Source organism: Mobula birostris, chromosome 18 (genome assembly GCF_030028105.1).
Source record: "Mobula birostris isolate sMobBir1 chromosome 18, sMobBir1.hap1, whole genome shotgun sequence".
In the NCBI taxonomy this organism is placed as follows: domain Eukaryota; kingdom Metazoa; phylum Chordata; class Chondrichthyes; order Myliobatiformes; family Myliobatidae; genus Mobula; species Mobula birostris.
The window spans coordinates 52,505,149-52,522,240 of NC_092387.1; the positions used below are offsets into that span (position 1 = coordinate 52,505,149).

The window sequence follows — 17,092 nt, forward strand, 5'->3', positions numbered from 1 at the left end:
GGTGTCTTATGACTGTTCTTGGCTCACAAAGTTGCACCTGGTCACAATATCTGAACATTGAATTAAAGAAACACACACACACACACACACACACACACAAAGTCCTCCCTCAGAAGTAGATGGCTGCAGATAACTTCTCCTTCATCAGTGCAGCTAATGCTGGAACCCTCTGTCCGACAGCACTGTGGGTGTATCATCACCAGAATGAGAAGATAACATAATTCCACAAGGCATTAAGACATGGGAGCACAATTAGGACATTTGGCCCATCGAGTCTGCTTCACCATTCTATCAATTCCTTATTCATTGGGGAAGAGCAAGAAATGTGAGCTTTGCCGATTATACTGACATAAAAGAGACAATTGAAACAAATTTGTATTACTGCAGCTTTAATATCTTTTATAGCCCAGGGTCATATTTGAATATTTTTAATCTGACTAATTACTGCGGTTCCTGATGTTATGAACAGAATGGTAGTCCTAATGAAGGGTCTCACCCTGAAAAGTCAACCGGTTATTCCCCTCCTATAGATGCTGCATAACCTGCTGAGTTCCTCCAGCATTTTCAGAATCTGGTTTATTATCACCAGCATGTGACGTGAAATTTGTTAACTTAGCAGCAGCAGTTCAATGCAATACATAATCTAGCAGAGAGAAATACAAACGTGCATAATAATAATAAAAATTTAAAAATAAACTAGTATATCAATTATATATATTGAATAGATTTTTAGAAAGTGCAAAAACAGAAATACTATATATTAAAGTGAGGTAGTGTCCAAAGCTTCAATGTGTGTGTTATTCCCTATCTATACATTTGTTAAAAATTGTACATACTCTTTTCATTATTTTTATTATAATTTCCTTAGCCCTGGTGTCAGCCTTGTTCTTTTATATTAATATTTCGACTTTGATATGGAAAAACTGATACCTCGTCAGGAAGGTCAGGGTAATCAGAGGACATGGATCTCATTTGATTCGACAAAGAGCCAGAGGCGGCAATGGCAAGAACTACTTTTAGACCCAGTGAATGGCTCTGCTCAGTAATACATTATTTGATAGGGAAGCAGGTTCAATAGCAATTTTCAAAATAAAGATTGTATTACAACTTGGAGAGAAAAATAATGATGTAGACAGTGATGAAAAAGCTGGGGATTAAATGGACACAAATTATAAGCACAAGAGAATTTGTAGATGCTGGAAATCTTGAGCAACATACACAAAGTGCTAGAGGAACTCAGTAGACCAGGCAGCATCTATGGAGGGGATGAATAATTGATGCTTAAATGGACATTAAACATTAAATGGACAAATCTTTCTCACACATTATTATCTGATGTTTTTCTATATCTTATCTGTGGGTACATATCAGAAATAACCTCCTTTAGATGTAAAGGGCTTTGACTATTAGATAACAAGACATAGGAGCAGAATTTGGCCCATCAAATCTGTTCCGTCATTTGATCATGGCTGATTTATTATCCTGCTCAACACCAATCTCCTGTCTTCTTCTCATAACCTTAGGAATTTCCCCTCAGCTGATCATACAGCAAAAAAGTCTTTCCAGACCATCAAGTTCATGATATCTCTTTGCAGCGTAATCAGGCCATCTCATTTCAGAGCTCTCCCCAGTATCAAGGATATCTACAAGATGCAATATCTCAGGAAGGCAGATTCCATTATCAGTGATCTCCACCCACCATCTGGGTTATGTTTTCATCTCAAGAGGTACAACAGTCTTTAAGACCCTCACCTCAAGGTTCAACAACTACTTCTTCCCTACTGCTATCAGGTTCTTGAACCAGCCTGAAAAGCCCAAACATAACCTCAGACTATACATCCGCTTCGCTCTCTTAATTTTGCACTAGGATTGTTATGTTAATTTTGTTGTTTATGTTTGCATGTTCAATTTTGTTCAATTTATGATCATATAAACTTGTTAATTTATGTTTTGTAATGCTGAAAAAAAATCACAGATTTTCATAGCACTTATACCCTGATGATAACCAGAAACTTGAACCCGAGGCCAACAAAGTTATCTCCCTCAACTGCCGATCCAGTTTCTCTCTGAAATTACCACTCCTCTCCACTTTGATGCACCTTTGCAGGATTTCTTAATCATTACCCAATTGCTCCAGAAAGAAGTTTTTCTTCACACCGCTCTCATGCATCTCTTGCCCAAAACCTTGTGTGTGCGTGCGTGTGTGTGTGTGTGTGTGTGTGTGTGTGTGTGTGTGTGTGTGAGAGAGAGAGTGAGTGTGAGAGTGTGTGTGAGAGAGAGAGAGAGAGAAATCCTTAGTTCTTATGCCATTAAAGAAGAAACTTATTTTTATTTGCCTTATCTATAGCAACCATAATACATCAAAACTCACGTCATTCTTGGCTGCAAGGAGAACAGCGCTAAAATGCCTCATTGGGAAGCATCTTGGCATATTTTCTCTGTACCTTCTCGACCACTTTTACGCCCCTCCTGGTGTGTGGTGGCCAACACGCAATTCTTCCAACACTATCACTCCTTATTAATAGTGACTGAAGGATAAACAGCAGCCAAGGCACCAGGGTAACAGAATCATAGGTCGGTCACAGTACAGAAACATGCCTTTCTTTGTGGGCATGCTATGGAATGTGTGGTGACACTTGTGGGCTCTCCCCAGCACATCCTTGGGTGTGTTGGTTGCTCGTGCACATTTCACTATATGCTTTGATGCACACATAATAAACAAATCTAAACCCGAATCTGAAACCTGAACTTGAGGCCATTCACCTGAACACAAGCAAAGAGTGGGCAGGAGAAGGCCACTTTGCCCCTCAATGGACTGCTATTCAACATGATATTGGTTAATCTCCCGACCTTTCAAGAAATTATCTACCTAACCTTAAACACTTCTGATGATCAAGCCCCCACAATCCTGTGCAGCAGAGAATTCCAATAATTCATCATCCTCTGCGAAAAGTTTGCATGCGCCTCCTTTTTAAAATAATGTTTCTTTAATTTGTGCCTATGCCCCTTGTTTGTGTCTCCCATTGTTGAAAACATCTCAACATCCACTGTCATACCTCCTCCAGATGCTTATATTTCTCAATAAGTTCACCACTCATTCTTCTGAACACCAACACACACAGACACAAACAGTTTCCACCTTTCTTGATAGAAAAACTAGCCCATCACATCTGTAGTAGCCCTCATGCAACAGCATTCTGGTAGCTTCCATTCTCCCAACCCAACCTGCAAATATTTCCCTTTCAATGATCATCTTTCTCCACAAGGAGCGTTATGACTGAATCTGCCATCACCGTTCATCCTTATAGTGTGATCTAGACCCCCAACCACTTGTTATGTAAATAGATTTTTCCCACTTGCCAGGTTAAGTCCTTATTTAAGTCCTTAAATCATCCTCATTCTATGCCTCCACGTTTTCGAGCCATGTTGTAATGATAATTATTTCTTTATATAAGCAACACAAAATGATCATTTTAAAGATCTCTGACAGGTCCTCTTTCATTCTTCTCTGTTCTTCTCTAAGAAGGACGGACTGGGCAGCTTTTCTAATCTGTCCAGAGAACTAAGAATTTAAGAACATAAGAAATAGGAGTGGGAGTAGGCCATCTAGCTTGTCGAGCCTACTCTGCCACTCAATAAGATCATGGCTGAACTGACCATACACTCATCTCCACCTATCTGCCTTTTTCCCCACAACCCTTAATTCCTCTAATATGCAAAAATCTATCCAACCTAGTCTTAAATATATTTACTGACGTAGCCTCCACTGCTTCATTCCAGAGATTCACCACTCTTTGGGAAAAGCAGTTCCTCCTAATCTCCGTTCCAAATTTATTCCCCGACTCCGGAGGTTATGACCCCTTATCCTCATCCCTAGAATCACACCATAAATCAATTCTGCATCCTGTCCACGTTCTTCATAAGTATATAGTCCAGAATTGGCAGTCCTCTAGCTGTGGCCAAACCAGTGATTTATCACTTGCCTGCTCTTTTATCAAGTGTTGCTTTGGGATCTTTTGCGTCCACGGTTCAGTGTCCCATCCAAAGGTAGGTGTCTGAAAAGGTGTGGCATTCCATCAGTCGAGGGATGCCAGTCTGGACTTTAGCGCACTGGAGTGGGACTTGAAACCATCAATCTTGTAACTCAGAGGTAGTACTGAGCCACGGCTGAAGAGCCTCAGCTTCGGTGGAGTGAGGGGAAAGGAGGCTAGGCAAGGTTAGAGAAAGCCTCAGCAGATTAACTGGAGGGTTAACACACTGAGACAGGAGCGCTCACTCATTTGCACCCGGGTTTCCTCAGGCATTGGACTCCTGTCCGTCCATCACCCTCAGAACAAGGTCAAAGCCAGCAACTCCACCAGCCCCTCTGCAATCCACATTTCAGGCCACTGTCCCACTCCCTGAACCTCTGGGTGCCAGCGTGACACCGAGCCCCTCTTGTCAGCACACTTGATGTATGGCCACCGTTCCCGCGTTGGCCAGCAGACTCTGCGCTTCTCACCTTGGACGGCGCCTGCAGCCTCTTCTTCTCTCTCTTGCAATGGACCAGCAGCATCTGGAAAGAAGAAATGGGAGTTAGTGAATGCTTCCCATCGAATGCACTGGGTTTATCACCCAGCAGAAAGCTGCAACTAGGTCACTCCAGCCTAAGGCTGGCATTGCATCAATAATAACGTTCTGTTGTAATGGATAAATATCACTGGAAAGTACTGGATGCATGAAGATGAAGCATGCATTGTTGGGTGACCAAGTAACTTAGTCCCTTACCCAACCCTTGCTCCTTTTCCTTCCGATTGTCAGTGGATGCATGGCTGGTTCCACCTCAGCTCTACCTTCTATTCCTTCTGAAGTATGCAAAGGTCTTCTTCTTTGCCGCTGCTTGACAACTTCTCTTGCAGGTTCTTCCTTGTTCCAAAAGTCTCTGCTAGGCTGAAACCTGCCATAGCCATGGGACAGAGCAGGCACCACTGCTAAATGTGGCACCTTTTCCTTGCTCCTGTTCTGGCGCAGTGGAGGCGGGAGTGATGGGAGCAAGCGATGTCAGTTGGCCCCATGGAGATTTCGTTATTTGTTTGTTGCTCCCTCCATTAGTAGGTCATAGTTAGTAAACTCTTCAAACTTCTGAGAGATTGTCTGCAAAGTCTGATGCATACACATGAACCTCTGCAAATACAACAGTGACTACACTTCAAAAGTACTTTACTGGCTGTAAACTATGTTAGGGTTGAGACATAGAGCAATAGAGCATGGATGCAGGCCATTCTGTCCAACAAGTCCATGTTAGCCATGGTGCCCAAACCAGTTAGTCCCAACTTCCTTCATTTGACTCATATCCTTCTCACCCCCGCACCTCCCTGCAACTGTCAAAGTGTACCTTAAGTGATACTATTGACCTTCTTGAACAACTTCATCTGGCAGCTTGCTCCATATATTCACCACCCTGTGCATAAAAAGGTTGCCCCTCATATCCCTTCTGAATCTTCCCCCTCTCATTCTAAATCTAGGCCTCTGGTTTTGGTCAACCCTACATTTACCATCCACCTTTTCCATTCCTCACATAATTTTAAAACATTTCTACAAGATCATTCCTCATTCATTCCCTGTACCAAGAAATAAAGACCTAGTCTGGCCAAAACCTCCCTACAACTCAGGACTTCTTGCTTATTGGACAACCTTGTAAATCTTTTCTGCATACAGGTCTTTATTGCATCTTAAAGCAGCTCATGGTTGTCCATATAGAGAACATAGAACAGTATAACACAGGTGCAGGCCCTTCTGCCCACAATGTTGTGCCGAACTAAGTAAGGTAATAATGTCTAATTAAACTAATCCCTTCTACCTGCACATGGTCCATATCCCTCCCTTCTATGCATACCCATCTGCCTATCTAAATGCCCCTATTGTTTCTGCCTCCACTACCACCTCAAGCAGCACAGAAGACCATAAATCACAGGAGCAGAATTAGGTCATCTGGCCTAGTGAGTCTGCTGCACCATTCAATCATGCTTGATCCTTTTTTTTCCCTCCTCCTCAACTCCACTCCCCGGCCTTCTCCCCATAACCTTTGATGCCATGTCCAGTCAAGAACCTATCAATCTCTGCCTTAAATATGCCCAACAACCTGGCCTCTACAGCTGCACGTGGCAACAAATTCTAGGCATCCGCCATTCTCAATGTAAAAGATTGTCCTGCACATCTCTTTTGAACTCAGGATTGTAGATGGCATACATACTTTGATAATAAATGTACTTTGAATCTTGAAAACTTACCCACCTCATCTTAAATGCGTGACCTCTGATAATAGACATTTCAATCCTGGGAGAATTATACTGGCAGCCTAATCTATCCATGCCTCTCGGAAGTTTATAAAATTCTATCAGGTCTCTCCTTGGCTTCCACCACTCCAGAAAAAACAATCCGAGTTTGTCTAACCTCTCCTTACAGCTCACGCACATTAATTCAGGCAGCATTCTGGTAACCTTTTCCAAGGCTTCCATATCCTTCCTATAATGGGGCAACCAGAATTGAATGCAGTACTCCAGTTGCACTGTAAACAGTTTTATAAAGCAGGATCAAATTTCACACCACGGAGGACACTTTTAAAAGGTGATGCTTCAGGAAAGCAGCATCCATCATTAAGGACCCTCACAACCCAGGACAACCCTCATCTCTTTACTACCATTGGAGAGGAGGGACAGGAGCCTGAAGAAGCACATTCAATGTTTTAGGAGCAGCCTATTGACCATCCGCCATCAGATTTCTGAATGGTGCATGGACCAACAAACACTACCTCATTATCTCTCTTTCGCACTATGTATTTATTTTTTGTAACTTTTAGTAATTTTTGTCATGCTGTACTGCCGCTACAAAACAACAAATTTCATGACCCACGCCAATGATAATAAACCTGATTCTGACTGAACAATGACATACTCCCATGATTCTACGTAAAAATTTACATCCACCTGGACTTCTCTGCAAACATTCATACTCTATGATCCTCTGCAAATATTGACATAGTCCCAGGAATCTAGTTCCAAATACAGACATGCTCTCAAGGATTGAATGTAAATATCAACACCTTCCAGGAGCTCCGTTTTCTACCATCTGGAAGAAAATGACAAGCATGCAAAGGCAAACTGTCCATCACTGCGCAAATTTTATTAACTAGCAAAATATGATCATTAAACCAAATAAATTGTTTTAAAAAAAAACCATTGAATATGGACACTATATGGGAAGCATGATATATCCAACTCCAAAATAAATAATGGGAAAGACTGGTGAGGAAAATGCATTTGATGTGGTAAAAGGCATTCAGCAATGTGCCACATAATAAGCTTGCTATCAAAATGGGAGACGATGAACTAAACGGGATAGTAGTGGCATGAATAGAGAATTGGATGAATGGCAGGAAACATATTAACAGTAGAAGAAAGTGTTAGAAAAACTCAGCATATCAGACAGCATCTGTGGAGAATAAACCAGAGTTAATGATTCAGGTTAATCATCCTTCACCAGAACTGGAACAGTGAGGGAGCAAGTTGAAGGTGAGCCAGAGGATAGAGAGAACAAAAGGAGCATCTTGATGGAGACCAAGGCTATCAGGTGACCCGATGGTTTTGGTAGCATCCACATAATACTCTCAGTGGACACTTTATTAGGTAAACCTGTTTGTTAATGCAAATATCTAATCAGCCAATCATGTGGCAGCAACTCAATGCATAAAAATATGCAGACATGGTCAAGAGATTCAGTTGTTATTCAGACCAAACATCAGAATGAGGAAGAAATGTGATCCAAGTGACTTTGACCATGGAATGACTTCGGTGCCATACAGGGAGGTTTGAATATCTCAGAAATTGCTGATCTCCTGGGATTTTCACAAATTGTAGTATCTAGAATTTATAGAGAATGGTGCGATAAAAAAAAGACATCCATTGAGCAGCAGTTCTGTGGGTAAAAATGCCTTGTTAATGAGAGAGGTCAGAGGAGAATAGCCATATTGCTTCAGGCTGACAGGAAGGCAACAATAGCTCAAATAACCATGCCATCCAACAGCGGTGTGCAGAAGAGCATCTCTGAACCAGCACATCGAAACTTGAAGTGAAGGGCTACAGCAGTAGAAGACCATGAATATGCACTAAGTGTAGCTGAATGAGGGCAACCAGTTAGGAAAAAAATATATAACATGTTGAAACTATGATATGCAGAAGAGAACAGCTGATGGAAACGCAGACCACACAGCATCTGTGGAGAGAGAAAACCTGAAAGATTGTTACAGATATATGATCGGGATCATTCTTATGCAAACAGGAAAGGCTGATTATTTGAAAATATGGAATCCTGCATTGAGTACTAAGTGCTGTCACCTGTCTTGTGAAAGTATAAATTATCAGCTCTCATTAAAAGAACTTGTAGGGCTGTTTAAAGATGACTGGGAAAATCCCCCCTCATGTTCTAGTCAATATTTATTGTCCAAGCAGTGTCACTCAAAATAGATAATCTGCTCATTGCCTGCTATTTCTGGAGCTTGCTGTGACAAACCAGCTGCCACGTGTCTTACATTAGAACAGTGAATACTCTTCAAAAGGTACTCATCAACTGGAAAGCACTTACAGAATTTATAGAAAGTGCTCTTGAAAGAGAACTTTCTGCTCTACTCAAAACATTGCAAATTCTGGAAATCCAACAGAAACACTCAGAAGGTCTGGCAGCATCTGTGGAAGAGGAAAAAAGAGTTGATGTTTCAGGTCAGAGACCTACCAGATCTCCAACTTGAAAGCTCAACTCTTCCTCTATCCTTTGAAGGCTGAGCAGAGAAATTGGCAAATCCCAAGAGCAGCAGCCAAGCTCACCAAAACGCCAAGAATTATTTGCTGAAAGATTTTGATGAATACCAACTAATAATATCATGCACTTTGGAAATTTATGTGAATAATGTATATTTTGAAATATACAAAACCACTCTCAGGTAGGACTCTAATCAGCAACATTCCAGCAGCAAATGGCACAAATCGTGGAAGTGAAATACGAATGGAAGGCTATGTGGGAGGGAAGAGTTAGATAGACCTTGGATTAACACCATGGGTTAGATAGTACTGTACTATACCATTCTACGTTCACATAGAATGGCCACAAGTCCAAACATCCCTACAGTGGTAGTTGGTGGTAGAGAACAGCATGGAAACAGGCCCTTCACCCTATGGTGTCTAAAATGATTATCAAACACCCAACATATTCTCACTTACTCTCATCTATACTGGGGTCAATATACCATTCCCAATTCATCTGTCAACCTCATACACAAAAAGTGCTGGAGGAACTCAGTAGGCCAGGCAGCATCTATGGAAAAGAGTAAACTGTCGGCATTTCAGACCAGAGTCAAACAGAGCAGTAAACATCATGCCACATAGGAGGGCATCAAGCGAAACACTGGTGGGGAATGCTCATCTGTACCTCCAGAGTAGGAACACTGATCTGCAGCTGTCATTAATTAGTACATGCAGGCTGATCTACAGCAATACCTTCCATGTCCTTAGTTGGTCTATTAACTAACCATCAACTTTTACCAATTTATATTGATGCACCATAGAATGCACTCTGTCTAGATGCTTATTGACTTGTTGCACATAACCACAAGCAACTGCAGAGAGTTGTGGACGCAGCTCATCACATCACAGAAACCAGCCTCTCCTCTATGGATTCTGTCTATACAGTACTTCACACTGCCTTAGTAAAGTAGCCAACATAATCAAAGACCCATCCATCCCAGACATTTTCTCTTCTCCCCTCTCCCATAGGCAGAAGACACAAAAGCCTGAAAGGTCAAGATCAGTTTCTCTCCCACTGTTATCAGACTTTTGATTAGGTCTCTTGTATGACAAGATGAACTCCTGGCCCTCAATCTACCTTATTATGTTGCACTTCATTGTTTACCTGCATTGCACTCTTTCTTTAGATTTTACACTTTATTATGCATTATTGTTTTACTTTGTACTAAATGTACTGTGTAATGATTTGATCCGTATAAACAGTATGCAAGACAGCTTTTCACCGTATCTTGGAAAGATGATCCTCAGGGCTGCATACCGCACACATGCTTTGATAATAAATGTACTTTGAATCTTTCAGTGTGACAATCATAAACCAACACCAAAATGTTAGATGGGCCAAATAGCCTCCATTCTCTTTGAACAGGAGAGAATATCACAATTTACATATCCCAGAATCCCATGCAAACCGATGCAAAGAACAGTTATCGAAAAAAAATACCAAATGCAACCAAGTGACAACTCATACTTGAGTCTTGATGAAGGGTCTCAGCCTGCAACATCAACTGTTTATTCCTCTCCATAGATTCTGCCTGACTTGCCAAGTTCCTCCAGCAGTTTGTGTGTGTTGCTCAAGATTTCCAGGATCAGCAGAATCTCTTGGGTTCACATTTCAGGATGTGGCTCTTCAAGTCTGCTCATCATTTAATCATGACTGATTTTTCTTTACAGCACCATTCTCCTGCCTTCTGCCTATAACCCATAATCCCCTTACTAATCAAGAATCTATTGATCTCCACCTTAATCACACCCAAAGACTTGGCCTCCACAGCACTTGGTGCAACAAATTCCACAGATTCACCATCCTCTACCTGAAGAGATTCTCAGTTTTAAAGGGGCATCCCTTTATTCTGAGGGTGTGCCCTCGACTCTCCTACTACTGGAAACATCTCCACGTCTACAGTACCCAAGCCTTTGTGTATTCAGTAGATTCCAGTAAGATTTATTTATTGAGATACAGCATGGAATAGGCCCTTCCCCGCCTTTGAACCGTGCCGCTCAGCAACTTCCAATTTAACCCTGGCCTAAGGTGGGGGCTTATATGGGAAGCAGGGTTTGAGGGTCGGCACAACATTGGGGGCCAAAGGGCCTGTACTGTGCTGTACTATTCTATGTTCTATGTAATCACTGGACAATTTACAACAACCAATTAACCTAACAACCGGTACGTCTTTGGACTGTGGGAGGAAACCAGAGCACCCGGAGGAAACCCACGTGGTCACAGGGAGAACGTACAAACTCCTTGCAGAGAGCAGCAGGAAATGAACCCAGGTCCCTGGTACTGTAAAGCGTTGTGCTCATCACTATGCGACTGCACCACCCTCCTTCCCTCCTCACCTTTCTGAACAGAATTGTCACGTGCAGTCCATGTGTTAGACCTCTGGACCCTCTGCTGTGTCAGAACATCTTCCCTTAGGTATGTGGTGCAAACTCCTGCCAAGGCCAGCATTTACTGATTGCCCTTAAAGTGCCTTGCTTGGGCATTTCATGGGGAACTTACGCAAAAATTGCAATGTTTTGCCTGGAGACATTAACAGGCCAAACCAAGTTTAGATTGCAGACTCTCTCCCTATGGGGCACTCGATAATCAAACGTTTTTTTAAAAACAATCTGATCAGCAACACTATCACCAATAAATTTTGGTTTTAACTCCAGATTATTAATACGAGGTTCATATCTCTGTGAACTTCTCTCTATGCACCTCTGTAATGAAAAGCCATTGACAGAATTGTTGGGTTCAGTTTATCTCATAAGATGCTGCCTGACCTGCTCCGTGTTGCCAGCGTTTTTAACCCTTGCACTGCTACTCAGGCCTCTTTCTGCTAGTCCATTACATTACCAGTCTAGAGCAAATACCTGCACTACTCTCCCTTTCAGCACCAGCAGCAAAGAATTAAGTTACATCTAGGCATTGCCTGTATCCTCCCAGAGCCATGTCTCGCCAGTGGTTAGTAAACTGTTCCTCGAAATTCACAAAGATTCACAGGCCAGAGGTACAGAAATAAATGCATGCACAGCAAGATCCCACTTTTTAAAAAAAGGCTGAATGGCTGGTTTGTGATTGGGCAGCTGGTGATGCAGGGTGACAGAGGAGCCCCGGGCTACTCCCCGCCCACTTCCCTACCTAGCCTGAGGGCGTGGAAGCTCGGAATTGAGTTCCCTCCTCACCTTCCCTGCAGGGCCTCCAACCGCGGGGCAGGTGGACCGGAAGCCCCTTGGACAGGGCATTTAACTGCCTGGACACGCAGAACTCTGCTTTTTTAAAGCACAGTTAGGGTGCCGTGTCTGACGGAGACAGGAAGGGTTAACACATCTCAGACACTAACACACACACACACACACGAGAGAGGGGAGGGGTTGGAGGAAAATGCTCGTCCCATTCATACTCACAGCTCTCCCGTGGCCAGAACGGGCCCCGAGTCCCCCTGCTGTTGCCAACAGCACAGATTTCCTGCGGCTGTCTCACCCATCCTGGCTGACAGTTCGTCAGCGCCGGCTCTGGAGGGGCTATGTATAGAGAGGATGGCTGGGCAGGGCAGGGACGGGACGGTCTCCGCTGCCCTCTGACCCACAACCTGCCCCGTTCGCAGGTCAGTTAGCTCCGGAGCGAGCCAACATGGGGAGGTGTGGACGGGTCCTTGGCGCCTCCTTCCTTCAGCTGCGGCTGTTTCCCGGCGACAGCGGCTCGGCTGCGTGAAGTGCTGGGGGCATTCTCCGCACGATCTCATCCAGCATGCTCATGCCTCGGTTAAGGCCGTGACCTTGACATCCCGGGACTGCCGAAGCGAATGAGTTTGTTACTCACATCGGAGCGGGCATCTTCCCTTCAGGCATACAGCCCCTCGGAGTTTACAGAGCAGACAGATGTACATCTTCTGTCTCTGCATTAGTGCCTCACCTCATCTCTCTCTCTCTCATATCAGCCTCTCTTTCACGCTGCTTGAGAAGCTCATGTTTTAGCCGCCTCGCCAAATCTCCTTCATCTGCAGTTCCAAACAATTCCTTATTTTCATGCATGGTCCTGCGAGCTTCACGTGAGTAAGTGCCTGTTCCCTTTCCCTCAACCACACCTCCCTCAACGCGCCTTCAACCGCTGCACTTTATTATCCATGTCACAAATGCGTCGTCCCCCACTTCACTGTGCCTGGCCAAACCCTTCTTCCAAACTTTCCTTGGAGGTGGAGTTTGTAAGGAGGTGGGTGATAGTGGGAGGATTTGTCTCTATTTATATCTGTCGACTTATGAACTCATCAGAACAAGCCTTATTTTGTCAAAGGTTTGCATTTACTTCCTTCTCTGTCCTGTGACTCACCTTCAAGCCTTCCTCTCCTACCACTCTTTACCTCTCTCTCTCTCCTCCATCACTCTTCTCTCCCACTTCCCTTCTTTTCCTCTCCCCTTGCTTCCCACAATCTTTCCCTTCCCTCCTTCACATTCCTTCACTCCTTCTTTCCTTTCTCCCCAATCTCCCTCACCTCTTCTTTGTTGCCCCTTCCCTCCTTCTCTTTCCTGTCCCCCTCTTTCTCCTTCTCTCTCTCTCATCTTCCTCCTCCTATCACATTTCCTTCCATCCCTCTCTCTCCTTCCCTTTCTCCCTCTTCTTTCCTCCCCCCTCTCTTTCTCACTCCCTTTCATTCTTCCCTTTTTTCACTCTTGCTTTCCCTCTTCCCCCTACTGACTCTCTTTCTCTCTACTCCCAACATGAGCCACACCACTCGATCTCCTGTTAGGAATCCACAGGTTATCTGCGTGGATAGAGGCAGGCAGGGAGTCAGAATCCACACTTTGGTCTCCTGTACGTGTCATGGCATTCCAGAGGAATGGTGGCACTCTTCAAACTATGGGACTGATAGCTAAACTATATGGATTATTGTAAAGCTATAATTATAAGACAAACAGTTCTTACAGTCGTGAAAAGAGGTTACCAGGAAGACGGAAGATGTGCTGAAAGCTTCTGAGAAGAAATGCAACATTTCACTGACCCTGTTCTCAGGCTCACTCTCTCTCCAAGTGGAGAAATGATGTTTAAGATGCTATCGAAAATCTAGAATCTTGTTTCATATTCAATGAAATTCCAAGGAATGGAGAGATGTGTTGGTTGTCTGTCGTATCCAACAATGACAGGAGACCTGTGCAGGAGAATTTTTAAAGCCGTTAAGCCATTGCACAGGTATAGTTCCGCTCTCTCAACCCTGGAAATCTGGGTCCGGAGGCCCGAGAGGCCATCCCAAACTGAGGTCTTCCTTGGTTGCAGTGGATGACCGTGACTTCTGTGCCTTGTCATGCCCTTCGTTCTCCACAAAGCTTTGCAGAATGGCTTCCTGGCCATTGGATCTTTCTGTTGATCTCATCTGCCCAGTCCGCTGGAGCTGACCGTGCTTACTAAGGTAGGCATGTATCACCAGGTATGAGGCCTGCTGGCTACCCTCACCTGGCTTAAACTACCTGTCGAAGCCGTGTACCGGGGTGTGGCTGCTGTCACATGCAGGCAGCTACTTGGAGCCACAGGTAGGAGCTGAGTGTCTGGTGGGCACAGCCAACCATTTCAGCAGATGTGCTGTCCCTCCCTGGACACCCCATAGGGATATGGATCATGAGCAAACAAAGGATTAGTTTAGTTTGACATCATGTTCAGAGACATCCTGTTCCAGCAGTGTACTGTCTGTCCTATGTAGTCTATGCATCAGGAGTGTGCAGAGATCTCATAAGTGTAAGGCCGAGTGCACTTCCTCAGAAAGTCCCCATTGCCTACCCCATCTGTAGAAAAATCATAAACCATAAGACACAGGAGCAGGATTAGGCGACTCAAGTCTGGTCCACCATTCCAGCATGGCTGATTTATTATCCCTCTCAATCTCATTCTCCTGCCTTCTCCCCATAACCCTTGATATTCTTACTAATCAAGAACCTATCAAGCTCTGTTTTAAATATACCAAATGACTTAGCCTCCATAGTTGCCTCTGGCAATGAATTCCATATACTCATCACCTTCTGGCTAAAGAAACTCCTGCTCAACTCTGTTCTAAAGGGACATTCTATTCTGAGGCTGTGCACTCTGGTCCTAGACTCCCCCACTATAGAAAACATCCACTCCGTGTGCAGTACCCACTGTCGCCTAAACAGCCTCCTCAGAACTCATGGAACTAGTCAAACAAGGTCCTGGGGGACAGGATGTGAAGGAGAACAAGAGTACACAGGAGCAGGCTACTAGCAACAAATAAGTGCAGGAGTGGGCCATTCTGCCCATTGAGCCTGTTCTGCTATTCAACCAGGTCATGGCTGATCTCAACACTATTTTCCCTGATTCTGCCGATATCCAGAAATCCATCCTCTATTTAGAATGTAAGCCATGACTGACCCTCTACAGCACCAGAGAGCAAAGGATTCCGCAGATCCACTGTTCTCTAAGTGAAGAAATTTCCCCTCATTTCAATCTTAAATAGCCTGCTCCTTATTTTGAATGTGACACCTCAGCCAGATGAAACATCCTCCCCAGCTCAACGTTGTCAAAGTCTCAGAGAATATTGTACATTTCAATGAGATCCCATCTCATTCTTTCAAGCCCTGAAGACTAGCCAACTCAGCTCCTCCTCACAACATAAAACTACCATTCGAAGAACCAGTCTAGTGAATCTTCCCTGCTCTCCTCTGGCATGGAGACACAACCTATATTCAATATTCCAGAGACTGTCAAACCACAGTTTAACATAATTGTATTCCAGTTCACTTGGAATACAGTATTGTGTTCAGTTGATTGCCTCATTTTAGGAAGAATGTGGAAGCTTTGGAGAGGGTGCAGAGGAGATTTACCAGGATGCTGCCTGGATTAAAGTGCACGGTTTATGAGGAAAGATTGAGTGAGCTAGGCTTTTCTGTTTGGAGTGAAGGAAGATGAGAGGTGACTTAATAGAAGTGTATAATATAATAAGAGGCATCGATAGAGTGGACAGCCAGAGACTTTTTCCCAGGGCAGCAATGACTAACTCAAGAGGGCATAATTTTAAGGTGAACAGAAGGAAGTATGGTGGGGGGGAATGTCAAAGGTAAGTATTCTAAACAGAGAGTGGTGGATGCGTGGAATGCCTTGCCACGGGTGATGACAGAAGCAGATTTAAAAGACTCCTAGATAGGCACAACCTCCAAGAGGATTACAAACTTGTCATGGTTTGGAGGCTTGTGTACCTCAGTTACCCAGAGAGCTATGTTGGCTGGAGTCAGGGATTTATGATTCTGCTCCTGGTCGGGTCACCCATGCCAACAGGTCAAAGGGTAGAGGCCAGACTAAGAGTGGTCTACCGGTCCTCCACGTTCGACGGTTCAGATCAGGTCTAACAATCCTGACTGGTCAAAAGCACTACTACAGAAACAGCAGTGAAGAATCCTACATCTGAGTGGCCAAGGACGACAGAGATAGAGGACCTTCACTGCTGTCCTAAATGACAGTAGCATGACAAGCAATGAAGGTAGGCACATGGTTGAAAGGAAAGTGGAGGGCCATGTGGATGGGATTAGATTTATCTTGGACTAGATTAAAAGGTTGGCACAATATTGTGGGCTGAAGGCCCCGTAGTGTGCTGTACTGTTTAACGGCTCTAAACTTATTTCCTCTACACCTTCCACTTTTGAAATCACAAATCTTGCTGTTTAATCACTTGGCTTCTTAATAAGACCTCTTCTACCTTTGCTGATCACCTTATTGAGTCTGTTCCCAGCCCTGTTGCCAATAGAAAGCCTCTCACTTATTCTAAACCCATGAGAATGTCAGAAAATTTACCGAGTCTAATCCTACCTTCTAGCCTTGCGTCCATAGCCATGCAAGTCACAGTCATCAAGTAGACATCCGGGTACTATTTATGTGGGATGCGGCCCACTGTTACTACGTCACTTTCAGGCAGTGAATTCCAGATGACTAGTGGCCCTGAGTGAAATGGAGATACAGGAAGACAGCAGATGCTGAAAGTCTGAGGCAATACACAAAGTGCTGGAGGAACTCAAGTGAGTCAGGTAGCACCTATGGACAGAAATGGACAATCAATGTTTTGGATCGAGATCCTTCAATGGACCAGTCCAGATCAAGGATATCAACCTGAAATGCCTACTGCCCACTTTACTCCATAGACGTTACCTGAACTGAAAAGTTCCTCCAGCACTTTGTATGTTAGCCCTGTATGAAAGCTTTTTTTTCCTCATTTCCCCTCTAACATTTCCACTAAACACATTAAATCTGCACCACTAGGCTGTTAAGTGAATTTAATCCT

General features: G+C 43.9%; 1 protein-coding gene across 3 annotated transcripts in view; it reads right to left on the reverse strand.

The window, feature by feature from the left end:
- Positions 1-17,092, reverse strand: part of LOC140212122 (PH and SEC7 domain-containing protein 1-like) — a 249,095-nt gene that overhangs the window by 108,844 nt on the left and 123,159 nt on the right. The window contains exons 1-2 of one of the 3 annotated variants that reach the window (XM_072282691.1): positions 12,225-12,565; positions 4,502-4,555 (exon numbers count right to left, since the gene is read on the reverse strand). In XM_072282691.1, coding sequence (XP_072138792.1) covers positions 4,502-4,555; positions 12,225-12,562 — 392 coding nt within the window. In that variant the 5' untranslated portion in view covers positions 12,563-12,565. Of the gene's footprint in view, positions 1-4,501; positions 4,556-4,767; positions 4,788-12,224; positions 12,566-17,092 lie in introns of those variants that run through there. The other 2 variants (XM_072282694.1, XM_072282690.1) reach the window with 2 other exon arrangements.